This window comes from Mobula hypostoma, chromosome 6 (assembly GCF_963921235.1).
Source record: "Mobula hypostoma chromosome 6, sMobHyp1.1, whole genome shotgun sequence".
NCBI classification, from domain to species: domain Eukaryota; kingdom Metazoa; phylum Chordata; class Chondrichthyes; order Myliobatiformes; family Myliobatidae; genus Mobula; species Mobula hypostoma.
The window spans coordinates 65,654,928-65,681,170 of record NC_086102.1 but is presented as its reverse complement, the minus strand read 5'-3'; the positions used below and the strand labels follow the sequence as shown (position 1 = coordinate 65,681,170).

Below are 26,243 nucleotides of genomic sequence, written 5' to 3'. Positions count from 1 at the left end.
CAGCCTTTGGTCTCTCGAGGAAACAGGTATTTGTAGATCCAAATCATAAACCTGGCACAAAATAGATGGCAACTTGACTACCACTCTGGAAAATCTGATGTCATTGCTGACAAGGAATCAACCTCAGAATTTTTTGGCAATTTATCTTGCTTGCAGTTTATCAGTCAGCTGAACCAGTTAAGCAAGTGGATGGTAAAGGACCAATTGTTTAATTTGTAATGGTTAATCCGTGAAGCACTTTTTGTGCCTGTCTACAGTATAAAAGTGAACCCTTGTTCAGTCTTGTCTCTTTTAAATGAGAAGATTTTGTAAATTTAATATTCAGTAAGCATGTTTGAATTGTGTATTTATAGCTTAATGTTAAATGGTGCAGTAAACCAGAACATTACAAGGCATTTGGTATGTAAATCTTGAAAGCAAAATGAAGCTTTCATTTTGTATCTTCAAAGATGTGAAGGGGGAAATCAGATTGTGTGTTTTTTTTATTCCTGTTATGTTATTAAAGCAATTTGCTGCTTTTTTTAATGCCTTGTAATTAAATTTTAACTCTCAATTAAAGAGAATCACTAAAGTACTTTCCCCAGTGACCAGTGAAGGCCTGTAGATCACTATTCATGTTGCCGATAAGGAATTTTAAAGTGCACACTTTTTTGCACAGAAGTTCAGTGCCATTTAATCTCTATTGAATAGAGAGCACTGTATTTCCTAAAATAAACAGAGAATTGTAATAGAGTTTTAATACTTCAGTAGCAAAGCATTTTAAAATTTAACAAAATGTACAGTGATACCATGTTACACATGTAGGTTGAATACCCCTTATCCAAAATCTGAAGACCTCTGAAATCTGAATTTTTTTTTGAGTGCAGACATGATGTCACAAATGGAAAATTCCTCAAGGCACTGGGAAGGTTCCCAGGCAAGGCACAGCTTTCTGTGCACCACAGATAATTCTGAGAAGTGACTTCACTTATGTAATGAACAAGAGTTAATGAAAAATAGAAAACACTGCATAAATTGAAATATGAAGATCCTGATTGTGTATTGAATGAGTGGATTCATCAGCGTTGGAGTGAACATATGGCACTTCACAGTAATGCTGATCATGAAACAAAACAAAAATTTATATGCTGAACTGAAAATTAAAGGTAATTGTGAACATTCAGCAGGCTGGTTGCAAAAATTTATGAAAAGGCACAGCATTAAATTTTTAAAGATTTGTGGTAATAAAGCATCTGCTGATTATGAAACAGGACAGAAATTCATTGATGAGTTTGCCAAGATTGTCACTGATGAAATTCTAACCCACTGAATGGCTGCATCAGTACATAGGTATGATGAACAAGCGTAGGACAAAGACTGCTTACCGGTAGCACATAAACTCAGAGTTGGAAATGATGGCGATCACAAGCTATCTCATTATATATTCCAAAATCCAAAACAATTCTGGCCCCAAGCATTTCAGAGATGAGTATTCAAACAGTAATCGAAGAAATAAATCTTCCTTCTCTGATTGTGGCAATGTTTTGAGCTAACCATTCCTTTATTTCTTTTAGGGTAGAGATGTAGCAAACTTTTGTTTGAATCTTTCCATTTTTAGGTTCCGGATATGTTGGCCATCATGCACTTGTGTCATGTAGTTACATAAGGGAAAATAAATAAATTTATTGTCAAAGTGCATATATGGCACCATACACAACCATGAGGTTTATTTTCTTGCAGCTATACTCAATAAGATCATCATAGAATAATGACCATAATCTATGAAAGACCACACTAATTTGGATGTTCAATCTGTGTGCAAAAGACAACACATGGTGCAAATACAAAGATAAAGAAATAATAATAATAAATAAATAAATATTGAGAACATGAGATGAAGAGTCCTTGAAAATGAGTTCATAGGTTTTGGGAACATTTCAAAGATGAAGGAAGTGAAGTTGAATGAAATTATCACCTTTGCTTCAAGTGCCTGATGGTTGAGGGGTAATAACTGTTCCTAAATCTGTAGGTGTGAGTCCTGAGGCTCCTGTACCTTCTTCCTGATGGCAGCAGCGAAAAGAGAGCATGTCCTGGGTGATGGGGTCCTTGATAATGTATGCTGCTTTCCTGCAGCAATGCTTCGTGTAGATAGGCACGTTGGAAGGGAGGGTTTTACATGTGGTGGACTGGGCCATATCCACTACTTTTTGTGGGATTTTTCATTCAAAGACATTGGTGTTTCCATACCAGGCTGTGATGCATATAGTTGATATATTCTCCACCAAACATCTATAAAAGTTTGTCAGTATTTTAGATGCCATGCTAAATCTTTGCAAACGCCTAAGTAGAGGTGCTACTGTGCTTTCTTTGTAATTGTACTTACATGCGGGGCCCAGGACAGGTCCTCCAAAATAATAACACTGAGGAATTTAATGCTACTGACCTTCTCTGCCTCGGATCCTCTGATGAGGACTGGTTCATTGACCTTTGGTTTCCTCTTCCTGAAGTCAATAATCAGCTCCTTGGTCTTGCTGACATTGAGAGAGAGGTTGTTGTTGTAGCACCATTCAGCCAGATTTTCAATCTCCCTCCTATATGCTGACTCATCACCACCTTTGATTCGGCCAATGACACTGGTGTCCTCAACAAACCAGTGAATATGCCAGTGAAGCTGCTTTGCCACACAGTCATTAGTGTACAATGAGTAGAGCAGGGGGCTAAGCACACAGATTTGTGGTGCAGCTTTGCTGATGGAGATCATGGAGGAGATGTTGCAAATCTGAACTGACTGTCGGACTTGGTGAACATTTCCCACATCTTGGTAAGGCGGAGGCAGGTGTTGCTATCACAGTTCTGCAGGACAAGGTGGGAGTGGATGAGGTTGAGGGCCAATTCAGTCTGAAGGACCCAAGGAGAGGAGAGAAAGCAAACTCACAGTCTGAGGATAAAGAGGAAGCCTTTTAGGACTGAGATTAGGAAAAACTTCTTCACACAGAGAGTGGTGAATCTGTGGAATTCTCTGCCACAGGAAACAGTTGAGGCCAGTTCATTGGCTATATTTAAGAGGGAGTTAGATATGGCCCTTGTGGCTAAAGGGATTACGGGGTATGGAGGGAAGGCTGGTACAGGGCTCTGAGTTGGATGATCAGCCATGATCATACTAAATGGCGGTGCAGGCTCGAAGTGCCAAATAGCCTACTCCTGCACCTTTTTTCTATGTTTCTATGACTGGGGTCTGCAAGTGAGGAAATTGAGGATCCAATTGCACAAGGAGGTATTGAAGCCAATGTCTTGAAACTTATTGATTAGCTTTGAGGGGATGTGAGATTATAATGGCAACACTAAATTATTTCAAACCTCTGGTATCTTAGGACCTATTGATTGGCTGCAATGATCTAGGTGCCATTATTTTTAACAGGTGAAACCTGTATCTATGTCCAACAAAAAATATGTTGCTTTCTACCACTCGCATTTTCGAGAATGCACCCTTTGCTTGGTGCAGAAGGAAAAGATGTGCCCAAAGCCTTACTGAAAAATTACACTGACTTGTAATTCCTAGCCCTTAACTACTCAAAATGGAGTAGTAGTTTTCAGAATGGGAATGAGAACCTCATCCATGCATTGGAAGCCAATTGAGACCCTACATATGACAGATATTATTGCTAATTTAATTACAAAACTCTCACAGTGGTAAGGAGTAGCATCCAATATCTCTGATTTCAAGATATTTTCATCACCAGCAAACACTGAGAAAATTATTATTTTATTTTCAACCAGTTGGCTTTTATGTTGGAGTCCACAGTTAAGATTAGCAGCAGCAACATTTCACATGGTGAAGAAGCATATTATGCTTCTTTGTTAAGTCACTGGGGATTCTACATTATGTCCTTCCTTTTCACGGCAACATACGCTGCCTTGAACCATTTTTGAGATTCATTTACAAGTATATTCAGAAGATTTTCCAGTCAGTTGATTGAAGTCTTCTGTCTACTTTTGAATTTTGAAGTATTGTCCACATATTTCCCTGCCATCCCCAACCCCCAGGCAATAAGAGATTTTCTGCTGCTGCAAGAATATTCAGTGTGAGGCTGCAATGTTGCAACTTTTAACTGGAGTATGAAGATAATTATGTATTATCTCTTGGGGATTATATCGAGATTCAACAGAGGTATAGATATAGTTTAATTTGCAAAGCATATTGAAGACCAGGAAAGCATCACTGAAGGTCAATTCATAGTCAGCTCCTTTTACAGAATGTTGCAAAGTAACTTGGATACATTGTTGAAGAGGAACCTTAATGAAGTGTGCATGATCTTTTCAAGTTCAAATTTATTGCCATTCAACCATATACATATATGCAGCTAAATGAAACAACATGCCTCTGGGACCTAGGTGAAAAACACAGCATGGATATCACATACAGCACATAAAATAATATTAACAGATAAAAAACATTTTTAAAAAATTTAGTTGTACATGTTGACATAAAGTGTATATTCAACACGTAGTTAAAGAAACAACAATATAATGCTACTGGTGTTTCATATATAATGTGTTCTGGGTGGTAGCAGAGGGCTCAGTTGTCTCTCAGGCTGAGGGGAAGAAGCTGTACCCCAGCCCTCTGCAGTCAAGCTGAAGAAGTTACACCAAAACAGGCCCATCAGCCCACCAGAACACTTGCTGTTATTGCAAAGTCAAGAGTCGAAAGTCAAAGTGAATTTATTATCAAAGTACATATATGTCACCATATACTAGCTTGAGATTCATTGTCTTACAGGCATTCACAGGAGAATAATGAAATGTGATAGAATTTATGAAAACTACATAAACGAAGATTGACAAATAATCAGTGTGCAAAAGAAGGCAAATTGTGCAAATAGATAGATAGATAATTCTGAGAACGTGGAGTGTAGAGTCCTTGAAAGTGAATCTGCAGGTTTTGAATTCAGTTCAAAGTTGAGGTAAGTGAAGTTATCCATGCAGATTCAGGAGCCTGATGGATGTAAGCAAATAACTATCCCTGAACCTGGTGGTCTGAGACTAAAGGCCCAATGGTAGTAATGAGAAAAGTGCATGACCTGGACGATGGTGGTCCTTGATAATGGATGCTGCTTTCTTGTGGCAACACTCCTTGTAAATGTGCTCAGTGATTGGGTGGTCTTAGCCAGTGATGGACTGGCGATATCCTCCACTTTCTGTAGACTTCCATTTATTCACGATCTCTGGGCAGTTCAAAGTTCACCGCAGCCACTTAAGTGTAACTTAAGTTAATTTGTGCAGACCAAATTTTAACAAGTGGATATGTGAAATTGACGAGCTAATTTGTTTTCGTGATAATGTGAGGGATTGATATTTGCCTGGGACACCTCTTACAAATCTTTTTAAAAATTCATTTATTTATTTATTGAAATACAACACAGAGTAGGCCCTTTTGGCCCTTTGAGCCACGCTGGCCAGCAACCCACCCCCCTCCCCGCCCAATTTAATCCAAACCTAATCATGAGACAATTTGCAGTGACTTATTAATTTGCTAACCAGTAACCTGGGTCACCCATACTGTAAAGCATTGTGCTAACCACTGTGCTTCTGTGCCGCCCTTCTTCAAGTTATTGCTGAGGAATCTTTCAGGCCAACCTGAGACGAAGGACAGGACCACAGTCTGACATCTTATGCAAATCAGACACTTACGACACTGCAGAGCTCCCAGGAGATAACATGGAGTGTCACCATTATTTTTGTGCTCCAAGTTTCTGGACTGAGACATAAATCTACAAACTCTTAACGCAGCTGTGCGAGTGTTACCACTGGTACATAACTGACACAGCAAAGCTGCTAGAACCAGTTCAGTTTTCCTTAAGGTCATTTGTACATTCACGAAGGGTATTATTATGAAGTGTGCATGCAGTGCGTTCAGCATTGATCTCTTCCAATGGTCCTTTCCCATTGCAGAGGAGAAAAATGAGACAGAAATTGTTCAACTCAAGGTCAGGAAGATTACCAAAAAATTAGGCTGTGTCAAGAAAGGAAGGTCCTGCTGAACGGTCTCGGCCCAAAACCTCGACTGTTTACTTTTTTCCATAGATGCTGCCTAACCTGCCGAGTTCCTCCAGCATTTTATGTGTGTTGTTTGGATTTCCAGCATCTGCAGATTTTCTCTTTTTTGTGAAAAGATGTTCAAATTTGAATTCTAGATAGAAATCCCTTAAATAGTTCAGCATTGCTGTAGCGCTCAAGAAATTCATTGCCATCTGTTTAATCAGCAACCCATCCACCATCTTAAAAATTTCACTCCCTTCACCATTGGCACATGACCGATATATCTGTAACAGCCTCCATAGCCACAGTCCACAAGCATTTCTTTCGCAGTACTCTCCAGCCCCCACCCAGTAAGCCCAGAGCCTCAATATCCAAGAAGTTTGAGGGTCACAGGCTTTTGCAACTTAATATTCCATCTGGGACATGTATTGTCGCATTTACAGGTGTCCCCCGCTTTTCGAACGTTCGCTTTATGAAACCTCACTGTTACGAAAGACCTGCATTAGTACCCCATTTTTGCTTTCGGAAGGTGTTTTCACTGTTACGAAAAAAAAATTCAGCGCGTGAAAAAAATCAGTGCACGATAAAAGGCAGTGCGCCCCGAGCAGCTGTCCTCCCCCAGATTCGGAACTGCTTTGCTTTAACACGTGCTTGTGAGCAGCCATTTGCAAGATGAGTTCTATGGTATTGGAAAAGCCTGAAAGAGCTTGTAAGGGTGTTACACTTACAGTAAAACTAGACATAATTAAGCGTTTTGATCGTGGTGAACGAAGTAAGGACAACGTGACTTTGGCTTGTGGAAGCTGATGAACATGACGTTGAAGAGGTTTTGGCATCCCATGACCAAGAACTGACAGATGAAGAGCTGATGCAACTGGAAGAAAAAAGGATAACAATGGAAACCAAATGAGGAATGATAAAGTATGACTTTAATTTTGAAAGGGTACGTCGGTTTAAGGGATATTTGCAGGATGGTTTGAGTCCTTATTAAAGAACTGTGTGATAGAAAAATGCGCGAGGCTCAGCAGTCAAGCAAGCCTTCCACATCAGCCACAGCAGACGACGAATCTCGACCTTCGACATCGAGGCGGACAGAGATAGAAGAAGATGAGCTGCCTGCTCTAATGGAAACAGGCGACAAGATGACACCCCAGTGTCCCACCACCCCAACCCTCACGCCATGGACAGACACCGATTTGCGGAGAACGCAAAGGTAGCCGGGAGGCACACAGCACGTCTTTAAGAAAAAGCCGAAATAAACATGCTAATTAATTAGGTGCCGCCGACACGTAATTGTCGGCCCAGATCAGAGACGACACAATCGGAAATCGGCACTGATCTGGGCCGACTATTACGGGCGGCATCTAATTAATTAGCATGTTTGTTTCGGCTTTTTTCTTAAAGGTGTGCTGTGTACCTCCCAGCTACCGCTAGACCCCTACGTTCTTCGCAGCAATATATCACTCAGCGGCCCGGAGGGTGGGGGCCACTGCACCATCCAAACTCCGACGACTCAGTCTAACACACCATCATCAGTGTGCTTGGTGCTGTCTTCCTGATTCCCGTAAGTGATACTACACTGTACATACATTATTTCTACTTTATATCAGCTGTGTAGTATTACGTGTTATTTGGTATGATTTGGCAGCTTCATAGCTTAAAGGTTACTGGAGAGAGTGTTCTTGCCGACGGCACTTGCGTGAGATTTTCTGCCAACAGCGCTTGCGTGAGATTTTCGCTTCGGCGAACAGTTCAGTAATGATTGTGGAAGAGCATTTCTACTTTATATAGGCTGTGTATTTATCATATCATTCCTGCTCTTACTATATGTTGCTGTTATTTTAGGTTTTATATGTTATTTGGCATGATTTGGTAGGTTATTTTTGGGTCTGCGAACGCTCACAAGATTTTCCCATGTAAATAAATGGTAATTGCTTCTTCGCTTTACGACATTTCGGCTTACGAGCTGTTTCATAGGAACGCTTTACCTTCGGATGGTGGGGGAAACCTGTATTGCAACTAATAATGTATGGACACGTGGCCAAGTGGTTAAGGCATTGGACTAGTGACCTGAAGCTCATGAGTTTGAGCCCCAGCCGAGGAAACAAGTTGTATCCTTGAGCAAGGCACTTAATCACACATTGCTCTGCGACGACACTGGTGCCAAGCTGTATGGGTCCTAATGCCCTTCCCTTGGACGACATTGGTGTCGTGGAGAGGGGAGACTTGCAGCATGGGCAGCTGCTGGTCTTCCAATCAACCTTGCCCAGGCCTGTGCCCTTGAGAGTAAAGACTTTCCAGGCGCAGATCTGTGGTCTCGCAAGACTAACGGATGCCTTTATTCTTTATGTGGTAAAATCCAGGACCTCTCCTGTCCATGCACATCACCACACAACCTACAGTTCACAAGTTACCTCCTGAAGGGAATTGAGGAATAGTCAATGTGACAGCCTTGTGGTCAATGAATGGAAAAAAAAACACCTTTGTTATTTTCATTTTTATTGTGGCACTCTACGTCCAGCTCCGAACCGTTACAAAGGATCCACTGTAATTAGTTCTCTTTGTTATGACTGATCAATCAAATTATGTGAATTTAATCATATTAATTAAAAATTTAAATTTCAAATTATTTACAAATTATGCACTTGATTTATCTTATTTAATTAGAGACACTGTGTGGAACAGGGCTCCCGGCCCAGCGAGTCACTCTGCCCAGCAACCCACTGATTTAACCCTAGCCTAATCACAGGACAACTTACAAGACCAATTAATCTGCTAATCAGTATGTATTTGGACTGTCAGAGGAAACCAGAGCACCCAGAGGAAACCCACACGGCCACAGGGAAAATGTACAAACTCCTTACAGAGGGCGCCGAAATTGAACTCTGAACTCTGATGCCCCGATCTGTATTAATTTCGCACTTAGAGAGGGATTATATTTAATGAAAGGGCATTTGTTGCAAAGGCAGTTTGAATTGCTGTGCTGGTAAATGAATTCTGCTTTTAGTTTGGTTTTAAATATTTGCCTCCTGTCCTTCACGAGTCCCCTCAGCCACATTCCTCTCCCTGATTCATTTGTGTTTTTGATCAACATGTAATCTTTAATGTTTTTCCAGACTGGAATGCCCAGAGAGTGTCCACAGATTATCAGGCTCACTTGTAAGATGTCTGAGACATGATTTAAAGTTGCCAGAAATTTATGAAGCCAAGATCCATTTGTGCTTGTTTTCTGTGGATAAATTGCATTACAAAGTGATTGCTGATGAAGGGTCACGACATGAAATGTTGGCTGTTTATTCCCATTCATTGATGCTGCCGAACTTGCTGAGTTCCTCCAGCATTTTGTGTGCGCTGCTCAAGATCTCCAGCCTTTGCAGAATCTTTTGTGTTTGAGATTGCATATATTTTACCGTAATTTTCCTTATTTCCATATGAAGTCCCCTTGCAGAGGCATCTCCTGTCATGATTCCCCCTCGTGCTTATGTCACTTCTTCATGATATTTCCTGTACTTGATTACATCATTAATGTGTACAGCACCCATAATTAGTGAATGGAAGAAATTGGAATAAAAAGTCATAATTTATGATCTAAATAGTTTAAGGTTCAGCATGGAGTACATCATGGAAATGAGTGAATCCTGTGCTTTTTAAAGATATCATTATGGCTGATAAAGTTTTTTCCACAGTTTTCTCCATGAGTTTGATTGTATCAGAAGTGTCTGCTTTCATTGGTGATTATGACCCGGCTCATGATGGGCTTGTTTGTATTTCCCAGCTCATCTTCTGCCCAGGCACCTGCCCAGCCTGACAACAACTCCTGGCTGATCCCTGGCCCAGTCATGGTCGACTGCAGCTGTTTGCACATTGTGGCTGATCACAGCTACCAGCCTGATTACAAATCTCACAACCCAGTGCAAGTTTCTGGCCCAGTATATGCACATGGTATTAACATATCAAAATATGTGTTTCAGACCTATTTTACCCCAAAAAGAAGACTACCAAAAAAAACACCAATTGACCCCAGCATAGCAGGAATGTGTTGACTGGCATTCCTTCATCAGCAAGAAATAATTATTGTTAAAAGCATAAATGCTTACATAAACCGTGAGATAAAGCCTGCCTAAAACAATTATCTTTTTTCACAGAGAAGAAACTGAAGTGAGACATTTTTCAAACCTCTTTTTTTCTTTGAAATTTATCAATGTGCTTCCAAATTAATTTTTTAAATGTTTTCATTTTTGAACTAGTGTTTTAAACCTCAGTCAATACACTGTAATGCTTTGTTTCTCATCTTAGCTGCTTGTGGGTGTTTGCTGACCCCAAAACAGTTTTTATTTTTCCTGCATTATAGTGTGTGAACACAAGGCGACCAATAGCATAATCAGCTTATGTGTTTTCTGAAATGGCTTTCTGCTTTCACGAAGAGTTGGCACTTTGGATCAGGGAGCATGTGATCTGAAATTGGCTGAAACCAAAATAAAATCACCACTGATCAGGCCAATCCTTGGTCTAATGCTCGAACTATAAATTGGGTCCTTTGAAAATGAAGAGCAAACTTAAAAATTAATGAGTTATTGTGTATATCTTAATGTCCACTTTTCCACATATCTTTGAGTTGCTTTTCATCCTGTTGTATGATTAACCTGAGCTCATAATTCTATGAAGGAGCAGCATGTGCTTCATTCAGCAAATGTTTCCAGTAATGAGTCTGCATGAATATTTGATAGAAGATTATAGAACATTTTACTTGTATTCCAAATTCTGAGGACTTATTTATCAGAAGAATGATTGCATTAATCTAACAATCAGAGTAAGGATGAAGTCTGGCTCCTTTAGCCTTTTTCAGTTGTTTTAAGGAGATTTAAAAATGGTACCTTGACCTTATCTTGGAGTTATGGAGGAGATTTCACCAGAATGAATTGTTTTATAGAATATGGCTAGTAGGCCTCCACATGTATTTGAGATCTAATGTGACTGGCAGCTTCCAGCCTCTCCAGTGCATGACAAATATTTGGGTCCAGGAATGAAAGGGTTACTGTATGAGGAACGTCTGGCAGCTCTTGGGCTGTATTCCCTGGAGTTCAGGAGAATGAGAGGGGATCTCATAGAAATATTCCAAATGTTAAAAGGCCTGAACAGATTAGATATGGCAAAGTTATTTCCCATGGTAGGGGAGTCTAGGACAAGAGGGCACGGCTTCAGGATTGAAGGGCGTCCATTTAGAACAGAGATGCGGAGAAATTACTTTAGTCAGAGGGTGGTAAATCTGTGGAACTTGTTGCCACAAGCAGCTGTGGAGGCCAAGTCATTGGGTGCATTTAGAACAATAGAACACTACAGCAGATAGATAGGATTCTTGATTAGCCAGGGCATCAAAGGGTATGGGGTGAAAGCAGGGGAGTAGGGATGATTGGAAGAATTGGATCAGCCATAATTGAATGGCGGAACAGACTCGATGGACCAAATGGTCTACTTACTGCCCCTGTATGTTATGGTCTAAGAGTTTATTTACGATGCCGCATATTTACTCTGTTCCTGTTTATAGTAGATGTTGATGCATTTGCAAGTCATGTAACCTGAGGCCTAAATTACGTTTGTAAGTTTTGCAAAGTGGGAAAGGTAGCAAAATTAGTAATTCTGTATCATTTTACAGCTACAGAACTGGTGTCTATTTGCTGAACTGGGTGTTGGTATGCCTTCATATATTTTAAACTGGAAGTCTGCTGCTTGCTCTGTTTGTGAAGACTCCAGTTAGTGGAACAAGACCCATGCCTGGAACACCTGGAACAGAATGGAGGCATGCCCTTTAGTCCAACTCATCTATACCAACCAAGTTGTCTACTTGCATTGGTCCCTTTACCTGTCTTTGACCAACATCCTTCTAAACCTTCCTAAGACAGTAATTGTCCCACCTCTTCTACTTCCTCTGGCATTTCATTCTGGACACTCACCAGCCTCTGTGTGAAAAATCTCTCCCTTAGGTCCTCGTCAAACATTCCCCCTCTCACCTTAAATCTACCCCCTCTGGTTTTATGCTGCTCTACCCAGGAAAATATATTGTTACCATCCACTTTATTTATGCCTTTCATGTTTCTATATGCCATGGGAGTCTTTGAACATGAGCAGTACCACCTTTGGCTAAATCAGCGTCAGACTGTTTGATGAGCAGGACCTCAAACGTGGCACAAGCTTATGGTTTAGGCAACAGTAATTCTTCCTCTTCTATATGCTGCTGAAAACCAGGTGAGATCCCCACGATGCTGTCTTCACAAAATTCTCCAAGTCAACGTCAGTGTCATCTTCCAAGCAAACGTTCCCAACAATGAGATCTCAGTTACACCCCATCAGCTCCATTGTCCTGGTCACATTATTCACACTTCCAATATCAGATTCCTTACATTAGTAATCCAAAGCAAACTCCATAATAGGGAGAGATCAGTGGGCAGGCAGGAAAAGATTCAAGGGTGTGGAAAAAAAGAATCAGTATTTTCGCTAACTCCTGAGAATCCCTGATTTCTGACCATTCAGATTGGAAAAGGGACACTGGGTATGGTATTGAGAATCATACGATAGGAGGCCATGATACAGAGGTGTTTGAGGACAGCATGACTGGTGGGAAAAGGCCAGCATTTCACAGACTACCCAGCCATCTCTCCCAACTGGCTCCTCCTGCTGCATCTGTGGTGGAGTCTGCAGGGCCCATATTGGCACCAGAGTTCACTTGGGGACCCAGGTGGAAGCAGGTCATCCTCATTCAGCAAGTAAGATAGGCAGGTAAGGACCCTTTTCCCAAAATGTGGCTGATTTTCCTGTAGGCTCTACCAGACTCAGCAGGATCATCATATCATGAATGCATAAGACATTGGCTTGAAGGAGGTGCTGAGACTGCCTCAAAAACAGAATGTTTTGCTTGAAGAGGCATTTCTACCTCAGTGTGGAGCTGCCTTGGCTCTCCCCTGCTCTTGGTCTGGTGTAATGGACAACAAAACTGTTGCTGGCATTGCAGCAAACCAAAACTGGTACCTTACGTCCCTGCCAAACTTTCCGGGGAAGTGCAACAAACTCACTGGTTTAATTTAAATGAACAATAAAATGCGTCGCAATGTAAGTCTCATGGCCTCCAGCAAGCTGACATCAGCATTTCACCGCGCTCTAATTGCTCCCCCAGATGTTTCCACTGTTGCAGATCAGTGAAACATACAGGCAAGGGAAAATAAAAAAAATAATAATCTTGGGAACTGCTTCACTTGTCATTATTTACCGATGAAGTAAAAAATGTATGCCCTGAGTTGCACTTCAAATATTAGAGATTGCATTCACATTATGAAGGAGTACATTCAGCATGGTCCTGTAATGACTGTGTCGTTGAAACTTCCTCTAGCCAGTACCGAGTGTTCACGGTGATGTTTTATTGGTAACTCTCTTAATGAGCAGCAGCACAGCAGAATTTAAGGACGCTGCATTGTCACAAACTACTACTTAAGAGAGCAACCTAGCAGAATTCAATGAAGACATACAAGTCTGCAGATGCTGGAATTTGGAGCAAAAGTCAGATGGCATTCAGCAGACAATATTTTTGGTCTGAAGTCAAAATTCAAGTTCAAGGTACAAGCGAATGGGGATCTTGAGGTAGAGACATAAGGATGACACGCAACAGAGGTGACAGGTTGAGTTTCAGAAATAATCAGCAATCTCAGCCTATTTGCCCTCCACATAGAATGAGTTGTTAGCAACCAAAAATGGTTTACTGAATGTGATCAAGTTCTGATTGATTGAGCTGGATGCCATAAGTAAGGGCTGTACTGCAGTGCGGAGATAGCTCAAAGGTGATGAAGATCCCATGAGTGATACCATGCCTGGGATGTCAATGCAAAATGGGGTAGCCAAAGTGCAGCAGGAGGAGCTGAAAATAAGTATGACCAAAGATCAAGACATTGTAATTAAGGCAGAGATGAAAGGTCGGGGCACTGGCTTTGTAAGATCCACAGGGATACAAGGAAAGTGAAAAGGCCTACACATCACATGAAATCAGACTAGAAATCAAGATGCAAGGCAGAGTGAAAGCAGTGACATGCAAATCAGAAGTCTGAAGAAAGGAGTAAGCTAGAAAATGACATGATTCAGTAGAGGTGTTTTGTTACAAACTGAAACAACTTTAGCAATGTAGTGATTCATAACATTTTAGCCTCTAGTTTTGCAAATTATATTTTAAAATATATATTTTTTATCACTGGATACAGTTAAGATCATACTTGTAGTTACACATTGATTATGCATGAAGCTGATTTGCAAAAGTGATCTACATGGATAATGAGTTACTGGAACAGAAAATGCAAAGGTATTAATTGTAGCTTATGCCATACTGTTTGCAGGTGAGAGGGGTAGGAAAATGGCAAGTTTATGTTTGATTCCATTAATGATTACTAATTTCCGGAAATTTCATGTCAATACTTGTGTAGTATAATAACTTGTTTGCTGATACTTAATGGTTTGCACGGATCTGATGCTTTCTGAAGGTGCGAGTATTATAGTATATATGAGTATGAATCTACCCCGGAACTGTTCGCACTAATGTGATATGGCTTGTGCCAGCGTTGGCTGTGATTTGAATGTTGATTGTCTTTAGTGATCGCTCTACCTTTCTTGCTTGTCCAAGCGTACAATGCCACAAAAGAGCCTCTGGATTCAATGCAACATTTATCCTTCAACTAACAGTTCACCCGGTTATTCATGTTCACCTTCTGGAAGTTGTGGTGTTTTTAGTATCCTGAAGACAAAGCTGAAACAACTACTTACCAAATTCATTTGGGATCAGGTGACTACATAATATGTCATGACTATTTTGGAGAGTATTTAAACATTTATTTCTGAATATTCAGATTGAAGACTCCATTGCCAAACCTTCTGACATGTATGATGAATCATCAAGCCGTACAGAAAGCGAGAGAAAAGCAGATTTTATTGGAAGCTTTTTGTGACTTGGCTTATATTTTTAAATTAAGTTGTTGTGAATTGCTGAATCATTTTGTTGGGTTGTGTGTTAAGTAGAGACGTACCCAGTCTGGAAGAGGATCCTTTTGCTATTATCTTACATCATCAGAAAACTATTCCTGGCTCTGAACATGTTCTTCACTTTCACATAGTTTTGCACCAGCACTTCTTAGTTTGTCACTTTATCTCAAGTCTGAGGCAGTAATTAAAACACACTTGTGTCAGAAAGCCAAGTAGCAATCGACTCACGGATCCATGGAATTAATTTTTGCTTATTTTTGGATAAAGGTTAAATTATGATGCAGGTCATTTTTAGATTGTGATGTTAATTCAATTTGAATAATGTCCCCTATATCATGTGAGGAGCCCATAGAGTTTGTTTAAAAACAAAATGCTGAACGGTACATTGTCGGTATATTATTATACAGAAAGCAGCAAAGCTTTGTCTGTCAACTAATGTTTCCATCTTAGTTACTCATAGGAATTGAAGAGAAAGCAGTGTATATCTAACCAAATTATTGAATGGCATGTTCTATGTACTATCTGTCAATAAAGTCTCTGGATTTCCTTCAGCAGTTTTTCACAAAAACAGATTAAGATTTGCATTTGGCTTATGGTTTTGTATGTTATTTAAGCTTATCAAGGTTAAAGTCTTCTCTTTGTACGATAATGCAATAAAATAATTGAGATTCTTGATAATTTCTAAATTTAAATGTAATATCTTAAAATGTTACACAAAATACGTTGCAACTTATTTTAGTACACTGAGTTGTTATAAATGGGCTTTCACCATTCTAATACAATTCGTCAATCCCATAGGGAAATTTGTCTGGCCTATCCATGTTCTCATCAGTATTGGCGCTTTCTGTCAAAAGAGATATTTTTTACTTTGCTGATTGTAACAATTTAAACAAAGTACTTAATTCACATCTGAAAGACAAATGGTAACTGATTCTGGCAGAACCACTTCATATATTGTGCTTCTGGCTCAAAAATCTTTCCCATTTTTTTCAATGTTAGTATTGGTTGTGCATGTAATCTGTGTTTGTGAGTTCTCGTTCTCCCCCCTCTCCCCCTCCATCCTCAAAGTTTCAAAGGTCCAATTTAATGTCGGAGAAATGTATACAATATACATCCTGAAATGCTTTTTCTTCACAAACATCCATATAAACAGAGAAGTGCCCCAAAGAATGAACAAGAGTTAAACGTAAGAACCCCAAAGTCCCCCCCAGCTCCCCACTCCTGCGCGTAAGCAGCAGCAAGCAACAATCCCCCCTCCCTCCACCAGCAAAAAATAGCAAACATCAGCAGCATCACCGAGCACTCAGGAGTGAGCAAAGCAATAGCAAAGACACAGACTTGCAGTTACCCCAAAGACTTTGCGTTTCACCTGGCATTCGATATACCACAGGTTCTTTCTCTCTCCCTAATAAGGGAGAAGAAGGTGCCTCCATTTCCCCCCTCCCTTTCCCTCTTCCCCCCTCCCCCTTCCCCTTCCCCCTCTCCCCTTCCCCCTCTCCCCTCCCTCTTCCCCCTCTACCCCTCCTTCTTTCCCCCTCCCGCCCTTCCCCCTCCCTCCCTCCTCCCTCTCTCTCTCCCCCTCCTTTCTTCTCCCTACCTCCTGCCTTTCTTTCTGCTCCCCCAGCCTTTCCCACAACCATTTTTTATCTTTTAGCCCTCTTGTTTCTCTCCCTAACCCTCTCGCCCTACTTCTCCCTCTCAGCCCAACTCCTTTGCCCCTTCTTTACCCTCTCCCCAGCACTCCCCAATCCTCCCTTCCCTGCTCCCCCTCCCCTTTCCCATGTCCCTTACACTCTCTGTCACACTTCACCTCCCCATCAGCTCCCTGTCTTCTCTCCCGCACTGTCCCCTCTCCCACACTGTCCCCACTCTATCTCTTGCCCTCCATCTCCCTATCTCCCTCCCTTTGTTGTGAAAATAGTAACATAACTGAAAGCCTTTTTCTGGACAAGCAAATCCATAGAACTGCACTTGAATTTTGTTTCTGCTGGACTAAGCAGCAGAAATTACCGGACAGAACAATAACTGGTGAACAAGATGACTAGCATTAGGATATGAGGAACAGATTGTCGGTGAGATTAGATTTTCAGGGAGGCTATCCGGATGTACAGTGGAATGGTCAAATCCGAAACAGCACAAGCAGGACTAGAGGACTGGAGGAAATAGTTAACTTCTGCTTGCTCCATCTTAAAAAATAATCACAGTAAACAGATTCAATCCCACTGGCTGCTCTCCGTCAATTCAGTGTACATTTCACATTGTTGAACTTGTGCTTTTGTTTCAAAAACAATGGTTTGTCCCGCTTGTATATGCCATCAAATAAAATTCAGAATAGGAGGTTCAAGATACGTGACATTTCAGATCAAAATGAATAATTGAATTTAGCCATGGTTAAAGGGCTGTAGCCAAAGCATGCTTGAAGCAATAGAAGAAGTTAGATTGCATTTTAGTGAGCTGCGTTTTGTGATTTTGCTTTTTGTGTTGGGAGGACATTCCACAATTGAAGGAAAATTTTCATGGAAACTTAGTGATGATGCAATTAAGATTCCAGCAAGAAAGCAGTGTACTCAGACACAGTGGCCACTCCAGGTCCAAGCAAAGGAGTATTTGTTTGTCTTGCACATCATTTTATAATTATTAGTCACTGCTGGATACCAAGAACATCAAGAACTGCAGGACTATCCTACAGGCCAGTGGTCCCCAACCTCCGGGCCACGGACCGATACCGGGATACATAGAGTGCAGCGGTAGCCTGGCACCTAATTAATTAGCTTGTTTATTTCAGCTTTTTTCTTAACTTTGTGCTGGGTGCGTTCTGGCTACTGCTGCACCGCTGCATTCTTCGTGGCCCGGTATCGGTCCGCGGCCTGGAGGTTGGGGACCACTGCTATAGGCAAGTTGCTCGATAGCGATGGAGGTGGACTTATTGCACACCGTCACCTGGACTTGTTGTGTACCATTGTGCTGCGACAGGTGAGTGGAGTGGGTGATTATCTTGCATGTTTTTATTGGGATTGCAAGACCCTGTCGGACATTGGTAATATAGTATACTGCAACTCCAGTTCATCGGTGAGACTGAATAATGGCGGGGATGGGGGGGGGCGGTGTTGCACTACATTGCTTCTGTTGTAGTGAGGACTAGGCCCAATCCACGGGCTCACCTTTTGCAGCTGACCAGCAGAGAACTTGCGGAGGTGGTGTGGGATGCCCTCTGTTGGGAACAGTAGAATCTGTACTGGGTTGGGGCCTGGCCCTTCCCATTAGTGCTGCCCTCCAGTGTCGCTCAGTGGAAGAACAAGCTGGACTCAGACTGCAGTCATGCCACTCAGGGATTTGGGCTATTTTTTTTTCTTTATGACTGCAGGTTTTTCTGAGATTATAACCAAATGCGCTATTTGTGCTATGTGCTGTTGGTAATGTGTGTTGCATATCGTGAGGAATGCTATTTCTTTTGGCTATATTGTTGGTATATGTATGGTTGAAATTAGAATTGAATTAGAACTAGGGTTATATCTAATGTTTGGTCGTCGTATAGGTGGAGAAAAGGGGTAGCAGAAATTCAAATGCAGTTAATTCAGTTCCAAGCCATTTCAGGAATTGACTTGGTGCTCTGCCTTGGTTTGACAATTGAAATTAAAGCTAACTTGTAATATTGCCTTGTCTGTCTAGAAATATTAAGGTACAAGTTATTGTTGCTCATAGCGGAGAAGAAGGAAATGCCCTCAGCTAACCATCTGCTGAAGAGGCTGGTTTTCGTATGTTGATGGATACAAAGCTCCAGTCTAAAAATTGTCTTTAAGAGGCACTATACCATACGAGAAAAATGTACAATTAATGCTTAATTTATGAATGATAATAATTTGGAAAAATGCCGCATGATTTCACTTTTGGGCAATAAATCACTGCCCATTGATGTGGAGGAACAAGGAGAGCCGTCTCAATGGAAACAGTAAAAAAAAACAATAATTGTGAGTAAAAAAATGGACATTTCCTGTGTCATTAAATATCTGACATTGGTAAACCATGTCTGAGATCAGATCACATATACGTACATCCCCCGATGACAGAACAAATTGATAGGCTTGTATATCTCTTTCTTTATTTAATACTTTCCTCTCCGATGTTTTTCTGTCATACTTTCTCTGCAGCTGTTAACTTGACAACAATGAGGCTTGCACACACCAGTGTTTCAGAGCAGCCTTGGATGTTGGGTGTCATTGGGGTGCTACAATGCTGAGCAGAATGCAGAGCATACATATGTGATTACTTACTCCACTGCTATAGAAATCCTTCAATAATTCAGCCCTTTGCCAGCTCCTGCTGACCACATTTTCTTACATCTTGCCACAGTGGACCTAGGATCAAGCAAATCTCTTCAGGTTTTAGGAGTGCATTTATTTAGGAACTCAGAGGGCAAAATGGTCACGTGAGATATCCCTGACAGATAAGGTAAATGAAGAATCATGAAAGATTCTTTAAGTATATTAAGAGCAAAAGGAAGAGAAAGGTCTCTTTAAGGATCTGTGTGATTGACTCTGAGTGGATGAGATCGTAATTAAATACTTGCCCATTTATATTTACTGTGGAGAGGGTCTTGGAAACTTGGGATTTAGACCATAAGACCATAAGACAAAGGAGCAGAAGTCGGCCATTCGGACAATCGAGTCTGCTCCACCATTTTATCATGAGCTGATCCATTCTCCCATTTAGTCCCACTCCCCCACCTTCTCACCATAACCTTTGATGCCCTGGCTACTCAGATACCTATCAATCTCTGCTTTAGATACACCCAATGACTTGGCTTCCACTGCTGCCTGTGGCAACAAATTCCATAGATTCACTACCCTCTGGCTAAAAAAATTTCTTCGCATCTCTGTTCTGAAAGGGCGCCCTTCAATCCTTAAGTCATGCCCTCTCGAACTAGACTCCCCCATCATGGGAAACAACTTTGCCATATCCACCCTGTCCATGCCTTTCAACATTCAAAATGTTTTTATGAGGTCTCCCCTCATTCTTCTAAACTCCAAGGAATACAGTCCAAGAGCGGACAAATGTTCCTCATATGTTAATCCTCTCATTCCCGGCATCATTCTAGTGAATCTTCTCTGTACCCTCTCCAACGTCAGCACATCCTTTCTTAAATAAGGAGGCCAAAACTGACCACAGTACTCCAAGTGAGGTCTCACCAGTGCCTTATAGAGCCTCAACATCACATCCCTGCCCCTATACTCTATTCCTCTAGAAATGAATGCCAACATTGCATTCGCCTTCTTCACCACCGACTCAACCTGGAGGTTAACCTTAAGGGTATCCTGTACGAGGACTTCAGAGAAGAAAACAGTAATGTCCTGAAATATATTGACAATATCAAAGACATGTTGGCAGTATTGAAACACATAAGGTTGGATAGATTCCCATGGCCTAACTAAGTATACCCTAAGATAATGAGGAGAGCAAGCAAAGAAATTGCAGGAACTTTGTTTCCTGGGTTGAGTTACTAAAAGTCTGGAGCATTACTAATATTTTACCTTTATTTAAGTAGGGCTGCAAGCCCAGGCCATGGCACTGCAAGCCAGTGAGCTTTACGTCAATGATGGGAAAGTTATTGGAAGGGATTCTGAGAGATGTGGTCCTTCTGCATTTGGAAAACTATTCAGGGATAGTCAGTAGGCTGTATGCATGGGAAACCATGTCTCAAGAATTTGACTGGGTTTTTTTTTGAAGAGGTGACTAAGAGGACTGAAGACAATAGGATGGTGGGTATTATCTACATTGACTTAAGATCCCACATAGTAGGCTTATCTGGAGGTCTAAATCATATGGGATCCGGGGTGAACTAGCCAATTGGATACAAAATTGGCTTGGTAGAAGGAATTGTTAATGCCAAGGGTGGTTTATCAGATTGGAGGCTTGTGACCAGCGGGGTGACCCAGAAAATGGTGCTGGGTCCCCAGTAGTTTGTCATATGCATTAACAATTTAGGTGACAATGTAGATGGCATACGAGGGGTGATTGATAAGTTTGTGGCCTAAGGTAGAAGGAGTCAATTTTAGAAAACCTACCACATTTATTTTTCAACATAGTCCCCTCCTACATTTACACACTTATTCCAGCGGTCATGGAGCATATGGATCTCAGACCTCCAGAAAGTGTCCACAGATGGATGATTGGTAAGTTCGTGGCCTAAGGTGGAAGGAGATGAGTTATACAGCTCTCGTTACATGCACATGCAGTTCAACTCTTTGTGTGGTTATACAGGAAGTTTGAAGTTAATAACTCATCAGTTAATAACTCATCAGGGGTGATTGATAAGTTCGTGGCCTAAGGTAGCAGGATATGAGTTATTAACTTCAAACTTTCACGATCACTGAAAGACTTGACCCATACATGCATGTAACGAGAGCTGTATAACCCATCTCCTTCTACCTTAGGCCACGAACCTATCAATCGCCCATCTGTGGACACTTTCTGGAGGTCTGAGATCCATATGCTCCACGACCGCTGGACTAAGTGTGTAAATGTAGGAGGGGTCTATGTTGAAAAATAAATGTGCTAGGTTTTCTAAAATTGACTCCTTCTACCTTAGGTCACAAACATATCAATTACCCCTCATATTTAGTAAGTTTACAAATGATAGCAAAATCGGTGATTTGGTAAAGAGTGAAAATAATTGTCTGAGGTTACAAAAGAAAGCACAGTTAATCAGTTATGAAAGTGGGCTAAGGACTACCTGATGGAATTTAACTCAAAAGTTTTGGACGTTAAAGGACGCGAACTGCACAGTGAATGGCAGGAGAACAGAGAGACCCAAGGGTGCAGTTCCCTAAAAGTGGCAACACAGATAGGGTAATGAAAAAGCATATGGATGCTTGACTTCATTAGTTGAATACAAGAATTGGGACATTTTGTTACAGCCATACAAGATGTTGGTGAGACTCATTGCAGCTCTGGTTGCCGTACTATCGTCATTAAGCTGGAGGTGGGTGCTGGAAATGTACAGAAGAATGGTTCCAAGACTGCAGGACTTGGGTTGTGACGAGAGACTAGATAGGCTGGAACTATTTACTCTGTAGTGAATGAGACTGGTGGCTGACTTTAAGTGGTATAGAAAATCAGGAGGAAGATAGATAAGGTAGATTATTATGGTCTTCATCCTAGGGTAGCAGAATCTAAAACTAGAGGGCCTAGGCTTCAGGTGAGAAGAGAAAAATTTTAAAGGGAGCTGAGAGGCAAGTTTTTCCACACAGAGGGTTGTGGTGGATTTCTGGAGCAAGCTTTCAGAGGAAGTGGTAGGAGCAGGAGCAATTACGGCTTTTTAAGGAAAAAACACTTCGGACATTGATAGGAAAGCTTTAGAGAAAGGGTTACCAACCCTTGAACTCCTCGGTTAATGTTAGGGATCTTTGGCATAAAGAAGTTTGGGAACTCCTAGTATGGAGGGATATGGGCCAAATGCAGGCAAATCAGATGAGCTCAGGCAAGCACATTAGTTGGCATGGACATGCTAGGCCAGAAAGCCTGTTTCTGTGCTGTATATCTGTTTGACAATGTATTACGTTATAAATCCGGTTTGCAAGTCTATGATTGGCTGGCAGAATCACTCCAGTAATCATCATAGTCCCTCTGGCTGCCTGTGTAAATCAAAAAAAATCCACTGTTGTTGTGTAAAGTGGCCGAGGATTGTTGCCCAGACGTTATTGCACTGAACAGGGCAACCTGGATGTTTATTTTCTACTTATTTTGGTAGTTTTATCTGGGTCAAGATTACTCAACTCAGCAGTAAATGTGACGTGTATAAAGTAATCCATTGCTTCTCACTGCGTGGTGACATGAAAACTGCTATGCATGTCTTTTCCTTTAATTGGTGTGTATTTACTTATGGAGATAGATAAAAAAATATTTGTCAGTAACCATGAAATTGAGGATCAACACATGTTATTAATTAAAATTTATGGGTTACATTAAGAATAGTTGCTGGAGGGCAGCAGCCATGGACACACGTGTGCAATCCTCATGACATTTTCAAAATTGCCATTGAATCATTTTTACAGACCCTCAAGTGGATTTGTAAACCTTTCATGTTTATGCTTATTAATTTTATTCACATTAGCAGTGACAAGTCAGTCACACCATATCTGGAAACCAATCTTTTTGCCTTCATCAAAGTCTGTAAGATTCCCGCCTTGTGAAAAATTTTCCTTGTCATCAGTTGTTGTCCTTCCTTCTCTAGGCCACTCTGCAAGACTTGGATCAAAAGCGCCCTCAACTGGATGAGCTTATCACTGCAGCACAGAACCTGAAGAACAAGACAACCAACCAGGAAGCTCGAGCAATCATTACAGATCGTAGTAAGTACTGGAGAGCTGGATAACCGCGTTCTGTAGCTCTTCACATTCGTATCCTATATTGGAATAGCTTGGTTTAAAATGTAATTGCTTCATTGGATAATTTGGTGAATAAGAGACTGGCAAAACTTGATTGCTTCTGATTTGTATCTTGCTAAAGTCTGACGTCAGAAATCTATTTTGTGAATGGATGAGGAGCTCAGCAGCACCGAAGCCACAAAGCTTACAATTTTCAACATGGATGTGACTGAAAAAACAAGAGGATTACCTACAGGTTCCCAAACGGCTCTGGTAAATACACTATTGAGTGGCAGAAACATTGAAAGAAATTTTCCAGGTTCATTGACCAGATTGAGCTCAGCTAGAATGACAGGAGGGTCTCCAGATTACTTTGGCAAGGTGATAAACAGAGTTAGGCCAGAGTCCTTACAACTGAAAACCTTTCCTATGGGTTGCCGGATGTTAGGCTAACTTGTCAATGGCAAAATAGGGTGGTGACATAGTTTATTACACCACTTAAATGCTGTCGGAGGAAGGTGTTGGAATCTTGGGTCTTGGGCAAAGTTTCATTGGCACAGTTTGTGGATTGGAATCTTTAGTTCACTTTATGATGTGTTTCTGGTTTCTGGTTACTCCTTTTTTTAATTGCTATTTTGCGCAATTTTGATTGGGGTAGACTGGCTTTGCATACTGGCAGTCAATGAATGACACAGCACTAAATTGAATGGAATGGAACTGATCTAAACTGTGACTTGTTGTTTTATATTCTGTGTTTTTCGCTCATTATTTGCTGTTTGTGCGATTTGTTTACACGTTGGGTATTTGATGCTTTCTGTGAGCAAGTTCCATGGTGTTTCTTTGTTTGGTGGCTGTCTGTGGGAAAGCATATCTCCAGGTTATTTACTGCATACATACTTAGCTAATAAATGTACAAACTTTGAATCTTTTAATATGTAAATAATAATGAACAAGTTGTAAGCAAAATCTTAGGCTTGGCATTATGCCTCATGCCTGCTGTTACCCAACAAGCAAAGCCAGTGCTGAACCCTATCCACTAGTCCCAATACCTTGCTTCATCAACTAGTCCCAGCATTAACATCCATCAACTATTCCTGGCAGCAGAACTTGCCAACTATTGCCAGTGCCGAAACCTATCAAACAGCCCTCACGCTGTGCCTTGTTAACCTATCACAGAGCTGTTCTGCAGCAGCTAGACCCAAGGCAGAAGCCCACAAATCATTCCTGTCATTGTGCGTCATCACCAATCCCAGTAGCAAATTCTACTGTCCAGTCACAGCACAAAAATCCTGTCAACTATTCCCAGCATGAGGCCCCATGAAGAGTCCAGGCACCCCCCCAGTCAGTTCCTTATGAACTAAACCCGATAATGTTTCAGAAACCAGTCCATTTGCTGTACGTCCATATTCTTTTCTGACCTCACTCTCCAACAAGACCCTTGGGAGTGGAGTAGTCTGGGAGGAACATTCTTTCAGTGTTTGGATGGCTTTGTGTTTGTGAGGATGTGGTCTTGGTGCTTCGTGAAGTTAACAATGCAATCTGTCAGGATGCAAGATTAGAGTGTGTGAGAGGATGGAATGAAAGATGAGTACCCGGCTGAATAGTCTGTTTCAGAACTTTATAACTTTTACAATATAGATGATTAATTGTTTAACCCCAGAAATTATGATTCACATATTTATTTATTAATTTCTTTAGAAAATCGTTGAATTCCAGGGCTTGGAGGCTCTGCTTGATTGAACCTTTTTCAGTAGTGTGTCTGATATTGGCATAAATGGCATAAAAACTCACAAAAATATAAGCAGAGATATTGTTCAGTCAGCTTACATTTTACTGATATTTTAAGTAAACTGATCTGGGATACAGGCCTTGCCCACAAAATAGACTACAACCAGGGGGTGGAGTATGTCCCTTTCTCCTCTTTGGACTGGATGTTTCTTCTTCTCCAGTGCAGCATTCACAAGTCATAGATCCTGTGTCAAACCCTATTGTGCCATTCTTTGCCGGTTTGTACATTAGAAAGGGATAGGTAGGCTTTAAGCAAAGTGGGCTTGCTGCTCGTATTGATCCATCAATTGTAATGCAGTTGGCAAGACAGCCTTGTGCTGTGTACTTAATTCACTGCCTAGCCTGTCCTCACCAGCCTGTCGACTGGGCACAGCAACAGAGGATTTTAGGACTTTTGAGTATCCTGAAGATGTAAAAAAACAGGCTATGAATCCAACTATGATGTGATGCAGTTTTGTTCTTCAGCCAACAACAATGTAGCCTTCAGAAGCACCTGAATAAGAAGTCATTGAGACAGCTAAGGCAGCTGGCCCTGTATGATTAGTCCTTCCCAATTTGGATGAAACTTTATTTGGCATATTAGTTTAAACATCCTTATTTCGGACAACTGGCTGTATCAGAAGGGTATTTTTTTTTCAAATTTCTTTCTTTTCAATTCTGCCATTCTCTTGTTTCTGTTCTCTTTGCCCTAAACTCAGGTTGTACCCATGTGTACATCTCTTAGCTCCTGCATGTACACATGAAAGCTTTGCAAAGAGAAACATCCTTATTCCTCAACTTCTGAATAGCTAACACACACAAAATGGTGGAGGAACTCAGCAGGTCAGAGAGCATCTATTGCGACCAATAAAGGGTCAATGTTTCAGGATGAGATCCATTATCAGGACTGGAAAAGGAGGAGGAAGAACCCAGAATAAGAAGGTTGGGGGAAGGGATGGAGTACAAGCTGGAAGGTGATTGGTGAATCCAGGTGGGTGGGCAGTACAAGCTGGAAGGTGATTGGGTGAAGCCAGGTGGGTGGAGAAGGTGGGGGGGATGAAATAAGAAGCAGGGAGGTGATAGGTG

The 26,243-nt window shown here is 41.2% G+C and overlaps 1 protein-coding gene across 9 annotated transcripts in view; it reads left to right on the top strand.

Moving 5' to 3' along the window:
* Positions 1-26,243, top strand: part of dmd (dystrophin) — a 1,998,855-nt gene that overhangs the window by 1,571,336 nt on the left and 401,276 nt on the right. For all 9 annotated transcript variants that reach the window (XM_063050913.1, XM_063050911.1, XM_063050907.1 and 6 more), the window contains one exon: positions 23,258-23,375. In XM_063050913.1, coding sequence (XP_062906983.1) covers positions 23,258-23,375 — 118 coding nt within the window. The remainder of the gene's footprint in view (positions 1-23,257; positions 23,376-26,243) is intronic.